The 20226-nt window shown below is 34.0% G+C and overlaps 2 protein-coding genes across 3 annotated transcripts; both read right to left on the bottom strand.

The window, feature by feature from the left end:
- Nucleotides 1-12888: 12888 nt before the first annotated feature.
- On the bottom strand, nt 12889-14481 carry LOC136070047 (probable amino acid permease 7). 2 transcript variants are annotated; one of them, XR_010631275.1, is made up of 4 exons: nt 13873-14481; nt 13734-13775; nt 13518-13570; nt 12889-13294 (listed from the first exon to the last, which is right to left on the bottom strand). XR_010631275.1 is itself a non-coding variant. In XM_065779345.1 (3 exons), the coding sequence occupies exons 1-3, from the start codon at nt 13786-13788 to the stop codon at nt 13151-13153; spliced, it is 252 nt and encodes an 83-aa protein (XP_065635417.1). In that variant the 5' UTR covers nt 13789-14481; the 3' UTR covers nt 12889-13150. The 2 variants fall into 2 exon arrangements, 1 of the variants encoding a protein (XP_065635417.1); XM_065779345.1 differs by having other exon boundaries at nt 13734-14481.
- A 1588-nt stretch (nt 14482-16069) lies between these two features.
- LOC112009085 (pentatricopeptide repeat-containing protein At1g71210, mitochondrial) lies at nt 16070-19009 on the bottom strand (the record flags this gene model as incomplete). The annotated part of the gene is given in 2 exon segments (XM_024041433.2): nt 16070-16719; nt 17332-19009. A coding segment is annotated over 1 exon segment (1612 nt), but the record flags the coding sequence as incomplete, so codon positions are not given.
- Between the last annotated feature and the right edge of the window lie 1217 nt (nt 19010-20226).

Genomic DNA, 20226 nt, shown 5'->3' with positions numbered 1-20226 from the left:
TAGGAAGTCTTGCTTCTTCAATCTTACGTGTGAAAGGCGACTTGGAGATTTGGTTCAGGGCCTTACTCATAGCGTCATTTCCTACGCCTCTCCGTGACGGACTTCAAAATTGCCACTCACGATGATGCTCTTCTTCATAGGAAAGGGATTCACTGGGTGGGGTTCGAGACCTCCGCCTATAATTAACATCCTGTTCATCATCGGAATAATCGTCAGAGTTTGAAGAAGTCCGTTTCCTCTTTGCATGGCATAATTCCCTTTTGAGTTGATCAATTTCCAGTTGCATGTTCTTGTTATTCTCTGCGTAGGAAATATGGCTTCCACCTCAAGGCTGACTTCGATCAGTGTGTGTGGTGTGCACACTTCCTTCACGATCACTTTTCTGCTCAAGGATGAGAAAAGGATCGCTATGTTGGGACGTCCTTGATTCTACCGGTTGTAGACCCGGTTCTGCCATCGTTCACCATTGTGTTTACTATCGCTCAAGCTCCTCCCCACAGACGCGCCAATTGTAGGGTCATGGTTTGTAGCCCAAACCCAAAAGATATGGAATATGAGCCCAATGAGCCCAATACAATAAATTTGTAGAGAGTGGGTGAAAAAGCTGGGCTTCTGTGAACTAGGCAACAGCTAGTAAGGACTTAAAATACAAACAAGCACGAAAACACACTTAAAATCAACGAAATGAGTGTCCGAAGAGATGATTATGAATTAAGCCAATCTTTCTAGAAACTAACGCAGTTCTTAGTGTTATAGTAATTCTTTTTCTCTCATTTTTCCCTATTTCTCTCTCCCCCCTGCTTATGGGAGGTCTTTTAAATTATATAGTTCCTTTCTGGCCGTTCTGGACATACACTTGTTAACTATCTAAGCTTTCACTTAAGTACATGTCCCATCAAGCATCTTCTTTGGTTTTCTAAGAGTGGTGGTAGCTGAAATTGTACTATTCAGGAGTCTTCTCCACATAAATGCGGCCAAAAAGTAGCTGCAGTGCATTTAATGCGGTTATAACAGCTTTTCTTTAGATATTTTTGTATTCTTATCACCTTTGTACATGCGTAAGGTTCATCCTGATCGTTGAAACTCTCTGGAAGGTCACTAAATTATCCAAATGCATGCTTGACTGATGTTCACCATATCGGAGAAAGAGATGCTCCTCAGACTATATTCCTCCATTCTTTACTTACGTGATTCTTAGTTTTGGGGCCTTTCCCAATCATTTATTCCTCCTCAAACATATCTATGTCTTCGGATAAGGCCCAAGGCACAATATACAAATTCAGGTTCTTGCCCACATTTATAATTTGGGATTATTACATTTCTCAATCACAAAAAAAAAAAAAAAAAAAAAAATCTTAGGGTGTGATGAATATTATGTGTGATGAAATAATTTTTCATCACATCTAGGTTTTTTTTTTTTTTTTTTTTTGGTGATTGGAAAATGTAGTAATCCCAAATTATAATTGTAGGGTCACGATTTGTAGCCCAAACCCAAAAGATATGGGATGTGAGCCCAATAAGCCCAATACGATTAATTTGTAGAGAGTGGGTGTTAGAGCTGGACTATTTGCGAATTGAACAATGGCTAGTAAGGATTTAAAAGATGAGCAAGCATAAAAACACACTTAAAACCCGATTAAATTGGTGTCCGAGGAAATGAATTATGAATCAAACCATTGTTCCTGAAAGCTAACACAGTCCTTAGTGCTACAGTAATTCTTTTTCTCTCCTGTTTCCCTCTATTTTCTGATCCTCCTCTTATGGGAGGTCTTTTACATTACATAGTTTCCTTTCAGTCAATCTTGATCATATACTTATTAATCATCTAGACCTTCACTTGAGTATATGTCCCATCAAACATCTTCTTTAACTTTCTATGAATGGTGATGGTTAAGAATGCACTGTTCAGGGGTTTTCTTCACATAAATTCAGCCAGTAAAGTTGTTGCAGTGCATTTAATGCGGTGGTAGCAGCTTTTCTTTTAGATATTTCTGTGTTCTTATCACCTTTGTACAAGCCTAAAGTTCATCCTTATCATTAAAACTTCCTGGAAAGTCACCTAAACTGCCCAAGTATCTGCTTGACTATTATTCATCTTATCCGAAAAGGATATACTCCTCGGACTGTATTCTTCCATCCTTTCCTTACGTGATTCTCAATTTTAGGCCTCTCCCAATCATTTACTCCTCCTCGAACATGTCCACGTCCTCGGATAAGGCCAATGCCCAATATACAAATTTGGACTCTTATCCTCATAATAACAAATGCTTTAAATTAACCCTTACCCAAAAAATAGAAAAGCATCTAAGCGCGTGCTCAGAGACTAGTGTTATTAATTTATTTTTCTTAATAATTTTTTAATGGGAGCTATATATGAAGTTATTATAATCTTAAAAGATACTCACTTAGTAAAAAAAATCCATAAAAATAACTAAAAAAAGGGTAAGATGGGTATGTGAATTTAGATTAACACCAAAAATTTACACTATTGTTTTGGTTTTGGATTTTGAAAATTGATCCAAAGCATTTCAAATAGTCATCCCTCAATTTTCTCAATCATTGCAAAAGTATAAAATCATTGAAAAAATTACTTCTAAATAATATCTAATAATAGGCAAAATTTTAGAATAAAAATACTTAAAACATTATTTCTTTTTTAAATTTAAATGTAAAACAGTGCTTGCATATTATTAAAATACCTAAATTTCATCACACCCCTAGGGTTTTTTTTTTTTTTTATGCAATTGGAAAATGTAGTAATCTCAAATTATAATAAATACTCTAAATTAACCCTTACCCAAAAAATAGCAAAGCATCTGAGCATGTGCGTGAGCGCGTGCTCAGAGGCTAGTGTTATTAATTTATTTTTCTTAATAATTTTTTAATGGGAGCTATATATGAAGTTATTATAATCTTAAAAGATAGCCACTTAGTAAAAAAAATCCATAAAAATAACTAAAAAAAGGGTAAGATGGGTATTTGAATTTAGATTAACACCAAAAATTTACACTATTGTTTTGGTTTTGGATTTTGAAAATTGATCCAAAGCATTTCAAATAGTCATTCCTCAATTTTCTCAATGATTGCAAAAGTATAAAATCATGGAAAAAATTACTTCTAAATAATATCTAAATAATAGGCAAAATTTTAGAATAAAAATACATAAAACATTATTTTTTAAAAAATTTAAATGTAAAAAAATGCTGGCATATTATTAAAATACCTAAAACATCAGGATTTTTTATTGGCTTGAAGTTGTAAAAAAATAGGAAACCAACATTGAAGGACTCACCACCCTTAAAAAAAAGAAAAAAGAAAAAAAGAAAACATTGATGCAAATTTATTAACTGAGGACACGTAACACTTGATGCAAATTCAAAAGGTATGGTTTGTTTGAAATCTTTTTGTCTTTTGGTAAGTTATTTTGGATCAAATTAAATTTTAACAATTTTTAAAATTTTAAAATTCAAAATGAAGTAACATTTTAAACTATCAAATATAAGATATATTTAAGGGTGTAGGTTTTTATCCCTAAAAGTTAGTCTATTATTTAGAAGCAATTTTCACCACAATTTATCGAACGAATTGTGGCTTTCATCAATCACAATAGCATGCAGTAATCTAAAGAAACAATAACAACGTGAAAGTGAAAAGAAATTATAGAAATTCACAAAATGTACCTATTGAAATTCATCCTTATAACAAATTGAAAAAAAAAAAAAAAAAAAAAAAAAAAAAAAAAAAAAAAAAAAAAAAACCCTACCATACTAAAAAGGGAGACACTTCTCTGCAAACTACTTTTGCTCATCTCCACAACCGGTGATTTGCTGCTCCAAAACAAAGACCCTTGAGATACTTTAAAGGCTGCATTAAAAGAAATGATTGAATTCTCTTGCAAGGTTTTCATTCTTGGGTCAGAGGATTGCAACATGTCCATACCACTGCCCCTATCACCACAAATCAATAATTCTAGCCACCCACATGTCACTTCATCACTATCATCATTAAAGCCTATAGTAAAAGTGTAAAACAACGAATAGCCAAAACACAATAAGACCCAAAATTTACATAATCGAACTGTAAAAGGAAAAGAAAGAAAGAAAAAGAAAAATTTTAATTCAAACAATGACCTTTTGTGTTCTGTTTTGATTCTTCGCCTCCCTTGGTCCATTCTCGCTCTCAATAAAATCCAAGAATTTTTTTCCTTGCAATCACGTTAGTCTTATTGCAGATAGTTTTCAGTTGCATAAGAAAAGTAGCCAATAGAAATGTGGAGCTGTACGGTTGTAGTTGGGCAATGAAGGATCTAATTGTCATTGGGAATTTTGGGATCAATTATTTCAGCCAATTTTGAGTTTGAAACTGTGAGAGTGGTCCTATTTTTTAGATGGTGTTTTACGTGGAAATTAAAAAAGCATTTTTACCAAGTTTGACCCCTACTTAAACAAAGAGTGTAGGAGTATTTTGGAACAAAAAACAATCCGGTCCAAACAGGTGCAGCCCCTTAAATAGTAGTATAGACTAGCCTCATTACACGCGCAAAAAAAATAAAATAAAAATAAAAAACTCTGTTTTTATTTTGAAAATCTAATTTATAAGTGGATAAAACAATTTGGAAATTAATAGTAGAGCGGTCCTATTTTTAGGCAATGTTTTAGTGGGAGTTAGAGTTGTCTTTTTACTGAATTGTTCATTAGTTTTGTCTCTACTTAAATATAGGAGTGTGATGATATTTTTGAACTAAAAAATAAGAAATCCAAACAAGGGAAGATAAGTTTATATTAAATAAAGAGTATTTCATTAGCTTTTTTTAACTGAACGTGAGGTTTTTTTTTTTTTAAGAATAAAATATTAGAAACATGTGTTAGAATAAGTGGGTTAGTGGGAATGTTCCTATTTTGTAGGTAATGTTTTTAAAAAAAATTTATCTAAAATTTAAAACTTTTTAAATTGATAATTTTACATATCAAAATTGGAGAATCCAAACAGGAGAAGCTCCTTAAATAATAGTACTAGTCTCATTACATGCACCAAAAAAAAAAAAATTTAATTAGGGGTATTTCATTAGCTTTTTTTTTTTTTTTACTAAACGTGAGGTTTTTTTTTTTTTTTAATAATAAAATATTAGAAACGTGTGTTAGAATAAGTGGGTTAGTGGGAGTGTTCCTATTTTGTAGGTAATGCTTTTTTAAAAATTTTATCTAAAATTTAGGACTTTTTAAATTGATAATTTTACATGTCAGAATTGAAAAATCCAAATAGGGGAAGCTCTTTAAATAATAGTACTAGCCTCATTACATGCGCAAAAAAAAAAAAAAAAAAAAAAAAAAAAAAAAAAAAAAAAGAAGAAGAACTCTATTTTTATTTTGAAAATCTAATTTATAAGTAGATAAAACAATTTAGAAATTAATAGTAGAGTGGTCCTATTTTTTAAGCAATATTTTAATGGGAGTTAGAGTTGTCCTTTTACCGAATTGTCCATTTGTTTTGTCTCTACTTAAATATAGGAGTGTGATGGTATTTTTGAACTAAAAAATAAGGAATCCAAACAAGGGAAGCCCTTTAAATAATAGTATAGATAATAGTACTAGCCTCATTACACACACAAAAATAATAATAATAATAAATTAAGGGTATTTCATTATTATTTTTTTTTTTGGATAATTACACTTTACCCACCTGTGGTTTGTCTCTAATTCTATGTGCCTATCTGTGGTTCAAATTTTGACACTTTACCCACTTGTGATTTCCTCCGTTACTAAGTCGTAACCCACCTCTCCTTCAGCCGTTACTCTAACACATAATATGTCAAAAACAAAACCCAAACAGATCAAAACACTCCTCACATGAAGAACATACACAAATATGAAGAACATTAACCCAAAAAACTAATACAAATCAAATCAAGCAATACCATCCAACTTGCTCACCAAACTATGATCCCAGAACCAAGGCAATAAATCTACAAAAACAAAGCAGATTGCAACACCTCAAACTGCATTGTAGCATCTAGGATTTTTGTTTTGATCTATTTTCTGGGTATTCAAATTTTTCCCAAGAAAATCAAGATTTTCTTTCCAAATAAAGACTAAAAAATCAAAAATCAAAACAAAAATCCAAATGAAGCCAAGCACATGGAAACAAGCACAGAAATAAAGAAAAGAACTCAAATAGAAATTTCTTTCCACCATTTTTTTCTCAGTATCCAAACAAAAATCCACCAATTTTCCAACCATGAAAATCAAGCCCAACTATGAAAACCCAGCCAAGAAAGCTCCATGAAAAACCCAGCCATGAAGCACCATGAAAAACCCAACTATGAAAACGAAGACCTAACTAACCCAGCTACGATCTCCACGCATACACCTCACTATTCTGCTTCCTCTTCACCAATTGCTCCCCAAGGCGCACCGCAGCTTCAACCACACTCTCCTCGCTATCGTACGCCGCCGAGTCCACAATTCCCATCCTCACCGCCTCTTCTCCCTTAACCTTCCTCCAAGAGCAAGAGAGACATTCACAACTTGAGCAAGCGCTTCAGACCCATTTTCGTACAGGTCCAAGACTCTGATTGCTCTAAAGTATCCGTAGGCGACATCGTTTGCGCCTCCTTTGCTTTCCGTGAAGACGATGTTCGCTTCTATGATGCTCTCGTTGATGGGGTCTCTCTCTCTCTCTCTCTCTCTCTCTCTCTCTCTCTCTCTCTCTCTCTCTCTCTCTCTCTCTGGGATTGTTGTGTTTTGTGATTTTTTGAAATGGGGTTTGGGAATTACTTATGTTTTTTTTTTAATGTTTTTGGGTTTTTTAAGGAAAGTAATGGGATGGAATGTTGGCTATCAGTTTTTAATGATGAATGCTTGGAAAGTTAACTGAAATTGTTGTAATGTATGATTTTTGAAATGGGGTTTGGAAATTACGTTTTGTTTTTGAATGCTTTGAGGTGTTGCAATCTGCTTTCTGGGTTAATGTTCTTCATATTTGTGTATGTTCTTCATGTGAGAAGTGTTTTGATCCGTTTGATCTTTTGTTTCTAACATATTATGTGTTAGAGTAACGGCTGAAGGAGAGGTGGGTTACAGCTCAGTAATGGAGGAAATCATAGGTGGGTAAAGTATCAAAATTTGAACCACAGGTAGGCACATAGAATTAGAGGCAAACTACAGAAAGGTAAAGTGTAATTATCCTTTTTTTTTTTTTTACTGAACATGAGGTTTTTTTTTTAAGAATAAAATGTTAGAAACGTGTGTAAGAATAATTGAGTTAGTGGAAGTGTTCCTATTTTGTAGGTAATGTTTTTTTAAAAATTTTATCTAAAATTTTGGACTTTTTAAATTGATAATTTTACATGTCAAAATTGAAGAATCCAAGTCGGGGAAGCTCTTTAAAAAATAGTACTAGCCTCATTACACGTGCAAAAAAAAAAAAAATAACTCTTTTATTTTGAAAATCTAATTTATAAGTGGATAAAACAATTTAGAAATTAATAGTAAAGCGGTCCTATTTTTTAGGCAATATTTTAGTAGGAGTTAGAGTTGTCCTTTTACTGAATTGTCCATTAGTTTTGTCTCTACTTAAATATAAGAGTGTGATGGTATTTTTGAACTAAAAAAATAAGGAATCCAAATAAGGAAGCCCCTTGAATAATAGTATAGAAGATGTGTAATAAAAAAAATATTTAAATTGTCAATTATAAATAAGTAAAAAATGTTTACCACTATGGGGATGTGGATACTCGTCTTTTTAAAAAGGGAATCCGCGCCACTAGCCCTAGTTAATTTCTAGACAATATTGAATTTTGAAAAGCTTTATGGACAAACAATAGATGTACACTATTAAGAGCACAATAAATATGTGCTACCTCTTCTAACATGAAAAGTAAATCTCAAAAGGAATTAAATTAGCGTGACTTACTTTCTTCTTCTTTTTTTAACTTGGTTAGAAATCCCTAAATCTAAACCTAGGTAGCTAACATTTATTGTGCTCTTGGATCTCCAAATAATTATCCCTATTAATACTAAGGCCAAACATTTTTCAATTGTTTTCACTATTATATGTGATAAGTTGTGATTCGAGCAATAAATATTTTTATATAGTCTACCATAGATTGCATACACGTCGCAACAATCCATACTAGCGGAAATGTTGTCACTAAGCTAATGATCCACATGGTATTAATGTAAGAAGTAGAACTTTTTTTTGTTTTGTTTTTTAGAATTAGGAAGTAGAACTAAGCTGTAAAGGTTTAGTAGTAGAGCTTTAATTTTTGTGCTAAATAGTTCTATCTAAAAAGAGTTTTAGCAATTAGAGCAAATATTAAGGTATTTTGAAGTTGTGGAAAGCTATTTGGTAATCATTACATCCGTTGCAAGAAAACGCAAGAACAAAATGTGGTCAAACGTAGGTGACACAATTTGAACCATTACATCCGTTGCAATGAGAGGGTGCTATGACGAACTTTTAATTATCATCTTTTTGTTGCATGGGATTGCAGATACTCTTGAGCCATTCCAGCTTGTCCTGATACGGTTTTAAATCCACGACATGGCGGTCATCTAATGACCATTGAACACCTGTTCAATGGCATCTTTAATCTCTTTCAGAACTGCAGGGCTAAGCTTGGCACAAATATTCTCATCATTGACAGCATTTTTCATGTTGTAGGCATAGTTCTCCAAATCCAACTTAGCCTTAACCTTCTTCATGTGATAGTCATCTTCAGCCTTGTATCTCTTTGCATCCTGACCATCCTCTTCAAACCTCTTCATTGGACAGTCTCCACTTATCATTGGTAATAGTGATCTTCCTTTTCACACCAGTGGTCTTCTCCTCCGAAGAACATTCAAGATACCATCGATGTCAAGATCAAAACAAACTATTACCTTAGCAACACCCTAGGTGCTGGAGTAACAGGAATTGTAATATTTCCCAAGAAGTTGTTATCACAAGGTCTTACTCTCTCACTCATAAACATGGAAAGTTATAGAAGCCTGGTTATCAAACAAGGTTTGGTATTCAAGCTCCTTCTTGGTGGGAATGGTGGTATTCCTTGGAANGTGTTCTGTTTTGATTCTTCCTCCCTTGGTCCGTTCTCACTCTCAATAAAATCCAAGAAATTTTTTCCTTGCAATCACGTTAGTCTTATTGCAGATAGTTTTCAGTTGCATAAGAAAAGTAGCCAATAGAAATGTGGAGCTGTACGGTTGTAGTTGGGCAATGAAGGATCTAATTGTCATTGGGAATTTTGGGATCAATTATTTCAGCCAATTTTGAGTTTGAAACTGTGAGAGTGTCCTATTTTTTAGATGGTGTTTTACGTGGAAATTAAAAAACATTTTTACCAAGTTTGACCCCTACTTAAACAAGAGTGTAGGAGTATTTTGGAACAAAAAACAATCCGGTTAAACAGGTGCAGCCCCTTAAATAGTAGTATAGTCTGCCTATTTTTTTTTTTTTTTACACGCGAAAATAAATAAAAATTTCATTCATCATAACATGAGATTATGAGTAAGGAAACTACAATTAAAAAAAAATGTTAGGACTTTTTTTTTTGTTGATATGAAACAATTAATTACAATACTTTCTAAAGGTAAAAAAAAAAAAAAGGCTAAAATGTAGAATTCACCTTCTAAGTTTTACCACTTTTCATTTTAGTTATTTAAGTTTATATTCTGTCTTTTCAGTCCTTTAAGTTTCAATCATTCTCAATTTAGTCCTCTGATAAGATTCCGTCCCTTGTTGCTGTTAACTTATTTAATATTTATTTATTATTTTTTTTTTTTAAATGTTAATTGAAAAGAAATACCTTAAACAAGGTCGCTCCCCACATCTGAAGAACTCGAAATTGAAATCCCACCCATAATGAAATCATCATTATGTTTTCTCATAAAATTAAATGATGTATCTGTCATTATCTGTCATGAGGGGAAAGACAAAATTTAAAATAAATAAATTTGGAAAATAAAGATATGACATTGGAATCATTCAATGGCTTGTTCAGTGTGGAAGGTGTCATTCTTTCCTTTGATGCCTTGGCAGATGACGCGAGTGTTCTTGTCCACGAAAACTACCGGCGGAGGATGCGCAGCCACAGCGACGTATTGCCGAGTCTGAGTCCATGAAGAAGAAGAAGAAGATCTAGAGATTGAGCCAATCGAAGGCCTGGTGACCCATCTAATTCTAATCTTTCTTTCACATTTTTTTTTTTTTTTTTATAGCAAGGATTCCATTTGTGTCCATTGTCTGTCTTGCCTTCCTCTGCTACAGCTCTCTTTCTTTCCTAATATTTTGGTGGGTGGGGTTTCGATCTTGTGTTCTTCAGAAATGGGTGAGTTGTGCATTTTGGCCTAAAAAAAAAAAATGTGATTTTTTTTTTTTTTTTTGAAAACCTGATTTTAGGTAGTTGGAGCATTTCAAATACCTAAATAGAAAGTGTTCCTATTTTGTGTAGATAGTATAGATAGATTTGTAAGACCATCCACTTAAATAAGTCATAATTACTCATATAAATAGGTCGCACGACTAAAATATATACGTAAAAAGTTTTATCAATCGCTACAAGCTCTAGCATGTAGACTAGCGATTTCATTTGCTCTAGAGATCAGGCTCTAGGTAGTGGTTTTTGAGGGAGATTTTGAAACCGTCATCCACTTCCACTGTAAAAAGTTTTGTCAATCACTCCCTTTGGACACATTATTGATGATTCTTGCTTCTTAGCTTCAAACCACAGATCTTATTTGTTCTCGCATGTGAAACGGATCGGAAACGATGCGGCAGATAAATTGGTCAAACTGGCAAAGTTCTCTCCTACTCCTCAAATTTGGTTAGAAGGCATCCATAGTGATACAATCAATCTTGTACTGTTTGAAAAAGTTTATGTTGATTTAATGATATGAACGTCTTATTTCTCAAAAAAGAAAATTTGCTACCTATGAGAGTGATTTTTATTTCATTTTTATAAATATATAGTGGGGGCAAAGGGGAGGTGAGATTTTAACCACAAACATAAGACACCACAAAGAATGCTTCTATTATTTATATTATAATCCTCGACTTGATTTTAAAGACTCTTCAACCAATTAATTTTAGGTAGGATTCTCAACAAAAAAAAAAAAAAAAACCAATTTTAGGTAGGGTTTCGGGCAGTCAAGCCGTCATGGAGGATTGAGAATACTGGAGCTTTCACTCAGATCTTGGTAATATTGCTTTTCTTTTTTCCTTTTTTCGTTCTTTCCGGTGTTTTTTATTATTTAATAAGTTGTAATTACTTGTATATTCCTAGTAACTAGTAACCATTCAAATTAACCAATAATTTACACAAACAGAAACACAGGCATGTGTGTATCATATATAGCAGCATTCAGCAAGTGTCAAAAGCTTACATGCTAGTCTTCAGTGACATATTGATATCTTTCATGAATCACAAAAATATAATGTGGGTATGGGAAGCCGTGAGGAAAGGAAAATAAAGCAAAATGATGGTCATTAGGAGTTGAAATGAAGAATTACAAAAGATTTAGGCTGAAAAACCAAATAATCACTAGGACATCAGTTTGGAGCTCATGCTACATAATCTCTATAATTCAATGTATCAAACTGGGAAAAAAATTGATACTCAGCTACAAGAAGAAACTAAAAAAAAAAAAAAAAAAAAAAAAAAAAAACCAATTTTAGGTAGGGTTTTGAGCAGTCAAGCCGTCATGGAGGATTGAGAATACTGGGGCTCTCACTCAGATCTTGGTAAGATTGCTTTTCTTTTTTCCTTTTTTCGTTCTTTTCGGGGTTTTTTTTTATGAGAAATGATCTGTCTACAATATTTTTACAACAAATCCTAAATGGCAGGTTGTTACTAGTTATTATTGTTGGGGCAAAAAAGTAATCTTAGTATTAGTTTCAAATTTGAACCAATAACAACTAACCACTTGTGATTTGTTGTAAAAATGTTGTAGAATTGTTGTAGACGTAGCATCTCTTTTTTATTATTATTTAATAAGTTGTAATTACTTGTATATCCCTAGTAACTAGTAACCATTCAAATTAACCAATAATTTACACAAACAGAAACACAGGCATGTGTGTATCATATATAGCAGCATTCAGCAAGTGTCTAAAGCTTACATACTAGTCTTCAGTGACATATTGATATCTTTCATGAAAATATAATGTGGGTATGGGAAGCCGTGAGGAAAGGAAAATAAAGCAAAATGATGGTCATTAGGAGTTGATCAAAATGAAGAATTACAAAAGATTTAGGCTGAAAAACCAAATAATCACTAGGACATCAGTTTGGAGCTCATGCTACATAATCTCTATAATTCAATGTATCAAACTGGGAAAAAAATTGATACTCAGCTACAAGAAGAAACATTCATGTTCAAAAAGCTGAAAGATTATCATGAATTTGCTTAGACAATTATTTATAAATGGTCTAACTGCAAAAAGATCCAATGATAAGTTCATAGTGTGGCAGTCAAAGTGAGGTAGCGGTTAAGAAAGAAAAAGCAATCCAACAGCAACAACAATCCAAAATTTTCTTTCACAAAACATAACCACCAGCAGTTATGTATGGTCTGCTAATACAAAACAAGCCTAGGTTCCTAAACCTTCATCCCTAGATGATTATGACCAAAGTTGCTAACCTGACATAAACCAATATTGTGCATACGTAGCTGTAAAGAAAGAACCAATCCGCGTAAATTTCAAATTAATTCAACTCAGTGCAATGGGCAGTTACAAATGGTTTTAACATATCAAATTACATAATTACCAAAGTTCGGATTTGTAGACTCTAAGGTTGGAAGGATATTCGATAAAGAAATGTGTCTAATAACCCCCATAATTAAGAGCCTTATTTGATTCACAAGAAGCATCAAAGCACAAATAAAGTCCCAATTCGCACTAAGAGAAACATAAGGCCTATTGGCTGTAATTCATATTTATAGAATAACAACAATTATAGTATTGGCCACTGATAGAAACATAACAAAGGCCTATTGCTTGTAACGGTAAATGAAGAGGTAGCAAGAATTAGAAGATTTAAATGTGAGAAATGTAGCATAATAAAGATTTATCTGATATCCTCCAACTAGATGAGGCACGGTGCAAGCATTAGCAAAGCCATTGAGCCAATATGGTTCATAGAATCCAAACCCTGTCAAGGGGTTCCCTGGTGTAAATTCCCAAAGGCTGCATACTTAAAGCTTCCACAGCAGAGGTAGAAGAGGGTCATAACTATAATTGCTATTGTCAAGACCTTCTTCATGGTCTGGCTTTCTGGAGGAGGTGACTTCAAAGTATCCTACATATTTTGCAAAATATATCATTTATAGTAGCCTCTATACTCTTTTAAGTACATATAAGTAATGCTGTTTCAAAATTTATACCATCCTCTTTACTCTTCTAAATGCATATATGAAAGATTTCACCTATATGAGACTCTAAGGTATCAAACCAGTATCTCAAGAAAAAGAGAATGAATAGGAAAATGCAACATCTCCAAGAGCTTGAGACACCAAGCATACTTTATCAGCTGCACTCGAAGTTGAGATTCCTCCAATGATGCCCGTAACATCTACTGCACTAGAAGTTAAAGCTTACCTTATGAGTAATCAAATGACCTTTTATTTCATCATGAAAAAAAAAAAAAGAAAAAAAGAAAAAAGAGAGAGAATTCCTGTCTTGGGACTATTATCAAATTAAACAATGGGGTCTAAAAAGGAGCCACCTTTTTATCTTACCTGAACTCATGTGGACAGCACCAAGGGAGGAGTGATTGATTTCTGCCAGGTCCATATTCAGGATCAGGAGATCAATAGCAATTTCAAAGAAATAATGTGGAAATATGAGTGATTAAAGAAAAGAACAAGGCAAAAGGACCTGCAATCCACCCAAGCTGTGCCACACTCCAAGCCAGTGAGCAGTACTAGTAACCAGATACTGGACACAGCTCCAATGAGCTGACTGACATATCTATCATATATGGAAAACAAGACAGCTGTTACTGAAAATTTGATGACACTATTTGAAAAGATCAGCCACTTGTTGGAAGTGGTGAACATGACTCCTGCAAATGTTGCTGTAAATTTGATGCCCAAGACTGAGGAAGGTGATGCTGATACCTGCTTGGGAAGCCTGATTCAAGCTCTGGAAACTGTTAGGGAAGAAAGGCAAAGAAAGAAGAAACACAAAGAAAGTGGAAAAGAAAAAACTAAATTGTAGTCCGACTGTGATAATGAAGAAATCAAAAGAGAATGAGGACAACTCAAAGGATACTGATAAAAGCAGCAGTTAGGATTTAGTAGTTTAGATTTCACGGTTGGCCGTGGCAATGGTTTTGTGTGTGTGCGCATTTTATTATTAGTGGTCTCTTAATCATACATTATTTCCAAGGAATTACCTGTACCAGCTACTCCTTTTAATACAGAAACAGTTATTTTAATTTATATTTTACCATACATGTGTCCTGATTATGGTCAATATGTCCCAATTTACGAAGCAGATTCAGAAGTCAGAATCATTGAATCACTAAATAAATTTGGTGATAAAGATACTAATCAGTTTAAGTAACTTAGACCAGATTGCTGAATCCAGGAAACCAAAATTTATATTTTCCTCAATGGAATTTTTAGAGAATCTCTTAAAGATTGAATATGAATCGGAGCTTTTTATATTGGAACTGCTCTGTCCAATAGTTCACATAAAAAAATTCAATCAAAGGTTAACTAGAATACATATAACATATGAAGCTTGCTTTGTCATCTTGAACAAGAGAATTAGCTGTTTTTTAAGAGAGCTTAGCTTCACAATCCAATCTCCATTGGAGTCACCCTGAAAGGGCTTTGAACCAAGTGAACTGAACTGTGAACTAGTTCGCCTTTGAGCTCATGATATTAGTACTGCTTAATAGCTCAAGCAGTTACTACCGTTCAATCAATTGTTCTTAAAGACTTGTCACTTAAAAGGGGTCTGCTTTAGTTTTCCAAATTTTCTTTGATTAGTACAAAGGCTACTTTGGTTATCATTTTGGTGGTGGCGATAAGACATTTTTAGAAGTTCGTTAAGATTCTAGTCCATATTTCATCTCATTTAAACAATAGAGACAACTTGGAGGACAACTTCAAGTACATTATGACCTTTGTATGCAAAACTGCTACTTCAGCGATTTATCACATGGGACCAGTACCTGGAAAAGATTGTGAAAAATAGTTTCTATGAACCATCTCTCATAACTGAGACAACTAGTTCAAAGTACCACCACATAAAAGGAGGAATGTGCATGTATTGTTCAGATTACAAACTTTTAAAAGGTCTCAAACTACCCCATAATATCCATTGTCCTTGGCTTCCCACATACGGAAAAAGAAAATAAGTTTAAAGGTATTATGAAATGTATAACTGTGTAAGTTGTTGATGTAAGTATGCACATGAAATCTTGCGGATTGAAGGATCACAGTTTCATTGTTGCAACAAGAAACATGTTTAAAGATCTACTGTGCTCTTGTAAAACATTCTCAAAAATGTTACTAATTCCCAGAGAGTCAAAATTTTTAATCAAATCAGAGCTTGAAGTCACATTGGTAGTTGTATGAATTACCTGTCCACCAGCTGCTCTCTAGGAGTTGGGGGAAGAACCCCCATATACTTGCCTCTCCAATCAACTTGACCATCACAACACTTGTTCAACCATTTTCTAAATCCAATCACAAGGGCATCTGACTTTGTTGGCACAAACAAGCCTTCTGCCAATTGGCAAGACGTACATCAATTTTCTCACCCTCCTATAGAGAGAACTCAAGGGTCCGATACTACTAAAACTAGCGTATACCCCATGCAATGCACAGAATACTTTTTATTATTATTAATGCAACAGAGGCAAACTTATTAAGAGAAACTACAATAAGATGATTCCTTTCTTCATCATCACCATTATTATCACCATCGTTGATCTTAGCCACATGATGGCAATCAATTACAATTACTGGAGTGATTGATTGCTGTGCTTTTTTAAGCAAAAATTAAGAAACAATCATTTCCATTATATTATATCCCAAATGAAATTGGTAATTCAAGATAATGAAAAAACAACTTACCTTTCCTATTTCTTTTTATGAAGGGAAAACATATATTTTATTGCAAATAATATTAAACCGTTACATCAAGGATAAGTTGTTGTTGGACAAAAAATGGAGATTCTACCATCCACACTATCAAATCCATCACATATTGGGAATGCCTAGCCACTTTATGAGCTACTATGTTAGCTTCTCTTTGTACAACAGAAACCTCAAAGTGCTCAAAGCTGTTCAGTAATGATATTGCCACCTCAATGATGTTTCCTAACAATGCTTGATCCATATCCATATGGATCATGGACTAGATGGCTGTAGCCAAACCACCCTCTAGAATAGGCCTTTGAAACCCAACTTCATGAGCAAAATGCAAGCCCTGCAAAACAGCTACCAGTTCACCTTCAAGATGATCTTCAACTCACCTAATTTTTTCGCATAGCACTGCCATTGGTAGACCAAATGAATTCCAGATTATGGTAGCCACTCCCACAGCTCCCAACTTCTGAAAAATTGCGCCAATCAACATTCAGCTTTAAAAATCACCCCCTGTGGTGGTTGCCAGTGCACTGTAGCTTGGTTTTCTGCACTATTCTGCCTCTGACAAACTGACTGGAATTCATCCAGCAGCAAGCTAAATTTCAATACTTGAAAACAACTGAAACCAATAATTTATTCAATTTCTCAATGAATTTGTTTGACTACCAAATGTATATTCAGCTAAATATAATAAAACCTTGAACTAAAACAGAATAACATAAACTCGCACTTAAAAAAGGTAGATTTCTGAATCCAAAACCTTCTCAACTACCTTACCACCAACAAATCATCTCACATGTCCCTTCCAAATTATGAAACATTAAAAACTTCACCAGGAGTCATAATCTTCGTAAATAGGAATCCCAGATAGAGCAACATCTGCGAAATTGAGCCTAACACAACTATTTAGCCTACTTAACTGAGACATTCCAATTTTGTAAATCCCCAGAACAGGCTGTTAACAAACCAAACGCCAAACCCCACAAATTTTTGGTAATCTCTACCGATCAAAGCATACTGCATCACATAGAGAACTTCCTTGTCCAATTAATGTAATGAAGGGTAATGGTATAAACCATATATCTTTACCCAGTGCCTCCAAATGAAAAATAAAAACGAAAAATACATCCTATTCTTTCACTGCAATAATAGCTGATGAAATAAATACACATATATTTAAAGCTAAAATACCATTGCATCAAAATAAGGCATGAAATGTTTTATTTCTCACCAAAATTGTATAAACTTTGTTGATGTTTAAATCAAGTAGCTGTGGGAAACTAGACCACGGATTCCATTAGACAAGTAGTTGGGTACGCTCGGTCAGATCAAACCCTTTCTGGAACATCTCTTCTGCCCATCTCCGAGCCTCAGCTTTCCTCCCATGTTTAAAAAATCCATGTACTAGGATGTCATAAGTCCATCGATTAGGTTCATACCCTCTTTGACACATCTGATTGAACAACTCACAAGCAAGATCCATCTCGCTCATGCTGAGTCTTCTCAACAACATATTATATGTATAGATGTCAAGTGGGAAGCACTTTTCAATCACTTCTTCCAAGTCCTTGACATGATGACTCACTCTAACACGACCAGAAAATGCGCCAATGAGCAGGCCAAGCAATGAACTATCAGAAGATTTATCATTCTGCACCTCTTTCAAATGAACCCAAGTGTCATATAGATCTTGAGTCTTCAAAGAATGCAGCAAAAGTGTGTTACCGATAAAGGATGTTACATGACGCCCTGTTTTCTCCAAGTCATTAATAAGATTTATCACCATATCATATCTTTTGTTTGAGCACAGCATCAGTATGAGAACCTCATAACAATCGGTACCTGGAACCACTCCATTATTCCTGCTTTCTCTCAAAAACTCCAATGCAATATCAACCTTGTTGACTTTGCTGAGGCCAACAATAATGGTATTATATAGTTTACTCTTAATCTTTCTTCTCTGGCGTATATCACTAAAGAAATTCAAAACATCGGAAATTCTTTCACTCTTTAAATAACTCTGCAACATAAGAATGTCAGAACTCAGAGTGGGCTCAATCCCACTTCTCCGCATCATCTCAAATACTTCTCTAGCCAGGTCAGGTTTTTTCGCATGTCCAGCTCCATCAATGAAGAAGTTGTAAATCTGAACATTGGGTTCATGACGAGATAACTGCATCTCCAACAATTTGAAAAATTGGTTTTCTGGGTATTCCATATCACATAAACAACAAATAACAGCTCTGAACAAGGCACGAGTTGGGGTGTGACCCCTTGCTTGCATCTCAATAAGAAGTCTGGCTGCAATATCTCCCCTGTTCGACTTGTTGAAACCATGTATCAAGTTAAAGTAAGTAGTTTTTTTAGAAACTTTATTTATTCTGTCAAGTTCTCCATGTATCAAATACCCATCCTCTACCCTCCTAGCCCTACACAGAGCAGATATAAACTTGTCATATGAGAAAGTAGTTGGCATAAAATTCCTCTCCAAGGCAACAATGACCAACTCCTTCATCTTATCAAGCTTTCCCTCTCTGCACAAAGCATCTGCAAGTATAGAAAATGTTCTTCCACGGGGGAAATAACCTTGTTCAATAGAATTCTTCAACACACGATAAGCTTCATCGACGCTTCCATCACCACAGAGAGTATTGATTAGATAGTTATAGGCCATGCTACTAGGAGAGAGCCCGAATTCAGACCTCAAATTATACAACTCAAGTGCAACATCCACCATCCCGGCTTTACAAAAAAAGCACAATGCAGCATTCATGGTGACCATATCAGGGGATATCTGACCCTCCTTCATCTCCATTAACAAATCACACAACTCCTGAAGTCGATTCTCCCTCAAAAGACTACATATCAAAACATTGTATCGAAACACATCGGGAACATACCCTTCCAACGACTTCTTAGTTAGAAATGGTTTTTTTGTTTGATTGTTGTTGTTGTTTTGTTGTTGTTGTTGTTTTATATGTAGTAATGTTGAAAACAGTTAAAAAATAAAAATGAAAAGCCTTTGATCACGTGCGAAGCTGTAATGAAACAATGCACAAGGCAGATGAAGATCTACTTGCATGTAATAATCAAATTATTTGTACTTCTTTAGATTTTAAGCTACAACTTTGCAATTTTATAGCTATAGATTAGAAAGTAATGAAACAATAGTTTTCTTCTTATTTTTCCTTATATTCATGCATTTTATTGTATTTAGAGGTGTGCAGCTAACTTGCCAACCCGCCAAAACCAACCTGACCCAACCCAACTCAGTTTTTAGGACTTGGTGGGTTGGGTTACAAATTTTTTTATAGCGGGTCGGGTTAGGTTTTGATCATAAAATTTCAAACTTGCCAAGCCTAACCCGACCCACCCATATATTTAATATATATATATATATATATATATATTTTTAAATATTATATAATTAATAAAATTTTAAACATAACTAGCTCTTCCTATCTTATATAAGCCAATTAGTTCACACAAACCCTAATAAATTACTATTATTGTTTAGTCATTAGTGTTGTTTGCCTTTAAGAAGTTACATTGATACTAATCTTTGAGTTTTTTTTTTAAATATATTTATATTTATATTTTTTTTCTACTCAATTTAATAATAATAATAAAAATAAAAAATTTGTCCAACCTATGGTTCAACCCGACCCATGTGGGTTGGGTTGGACTTATGTAATGGGTTAGGTTGAATTGAATTTTTTTTTTTTATCCACCATGGTGGGTTGGGTCAAAAAATCCCCTTAACCCGACCCAACCCAACTCATACACACCCCTAATTGTATTGTACTAATGAACAAGGATTAATCAACCAAAAATATCAAAGTCATAGGCCTGAAGCTTTTTATATTGCTCAAAATCCTTATCATGGCTTCCTTATCGCTCCTTATTACTTTGTATGAAGTTGTGAAATAGAGATGTAACAAAGCTTCAAAAGTGTGGAATTAATTGTACACAAGAACATGGCCACTAATCTTGATGTTTGGAACCCAATTGATATTTGTGGACGGAATAAAAAAATGATGATGTGTAAGTTACTGTAATATAACTATGTTTCCTATTATCTATCTTTTATCTTTTTTCTATACTATTGTGAAGAGAAAAAACCTTT

The sequence above is a fragment of the Quercus suber genome, unplaced genomic scaffold (genome assembly GCF_002906115.3).
Source record: "Quercus suber isolate HL8 unplaced genomic scaffold, Cork oak 2.0 scaffold_206, whole genome shotgun sequence".
In the NCBI taxonomy this organism is placed as follows: domain Eukaryota; kingdom Viridiplantae; phylum Streptophyta; class Magnoliopsida; order Fagales; family Fagaceae; genus Quercus; species Quercus suber.
This window is presented reverse-complemented; position numbering and strand designations above follow the sequence as displayed.

Coding starts and splice junctions, on each gene's coding strand:
- LOC136070047 (XM_065779345.1), bottom strand. CDS start 13,788: ATGGACCTGGCAGAAATCAATCACTCCTCCCTTGGTGCTGTCCACATG. Junction 13,571..13,733: donor TGCTGTCCACATGAGTTCAG/GTAAGATAAAAA, acceptor CTTCTAGTGCAG/TAGATGTTACGGGCATCATT. Junction 13,295..13,517: donor CTTCGAGTGCAGCTGATAAA/GTATGCTTGGTG, acceptor CAAAATATGTAG/GATACTTTGAAGTCACCTCC.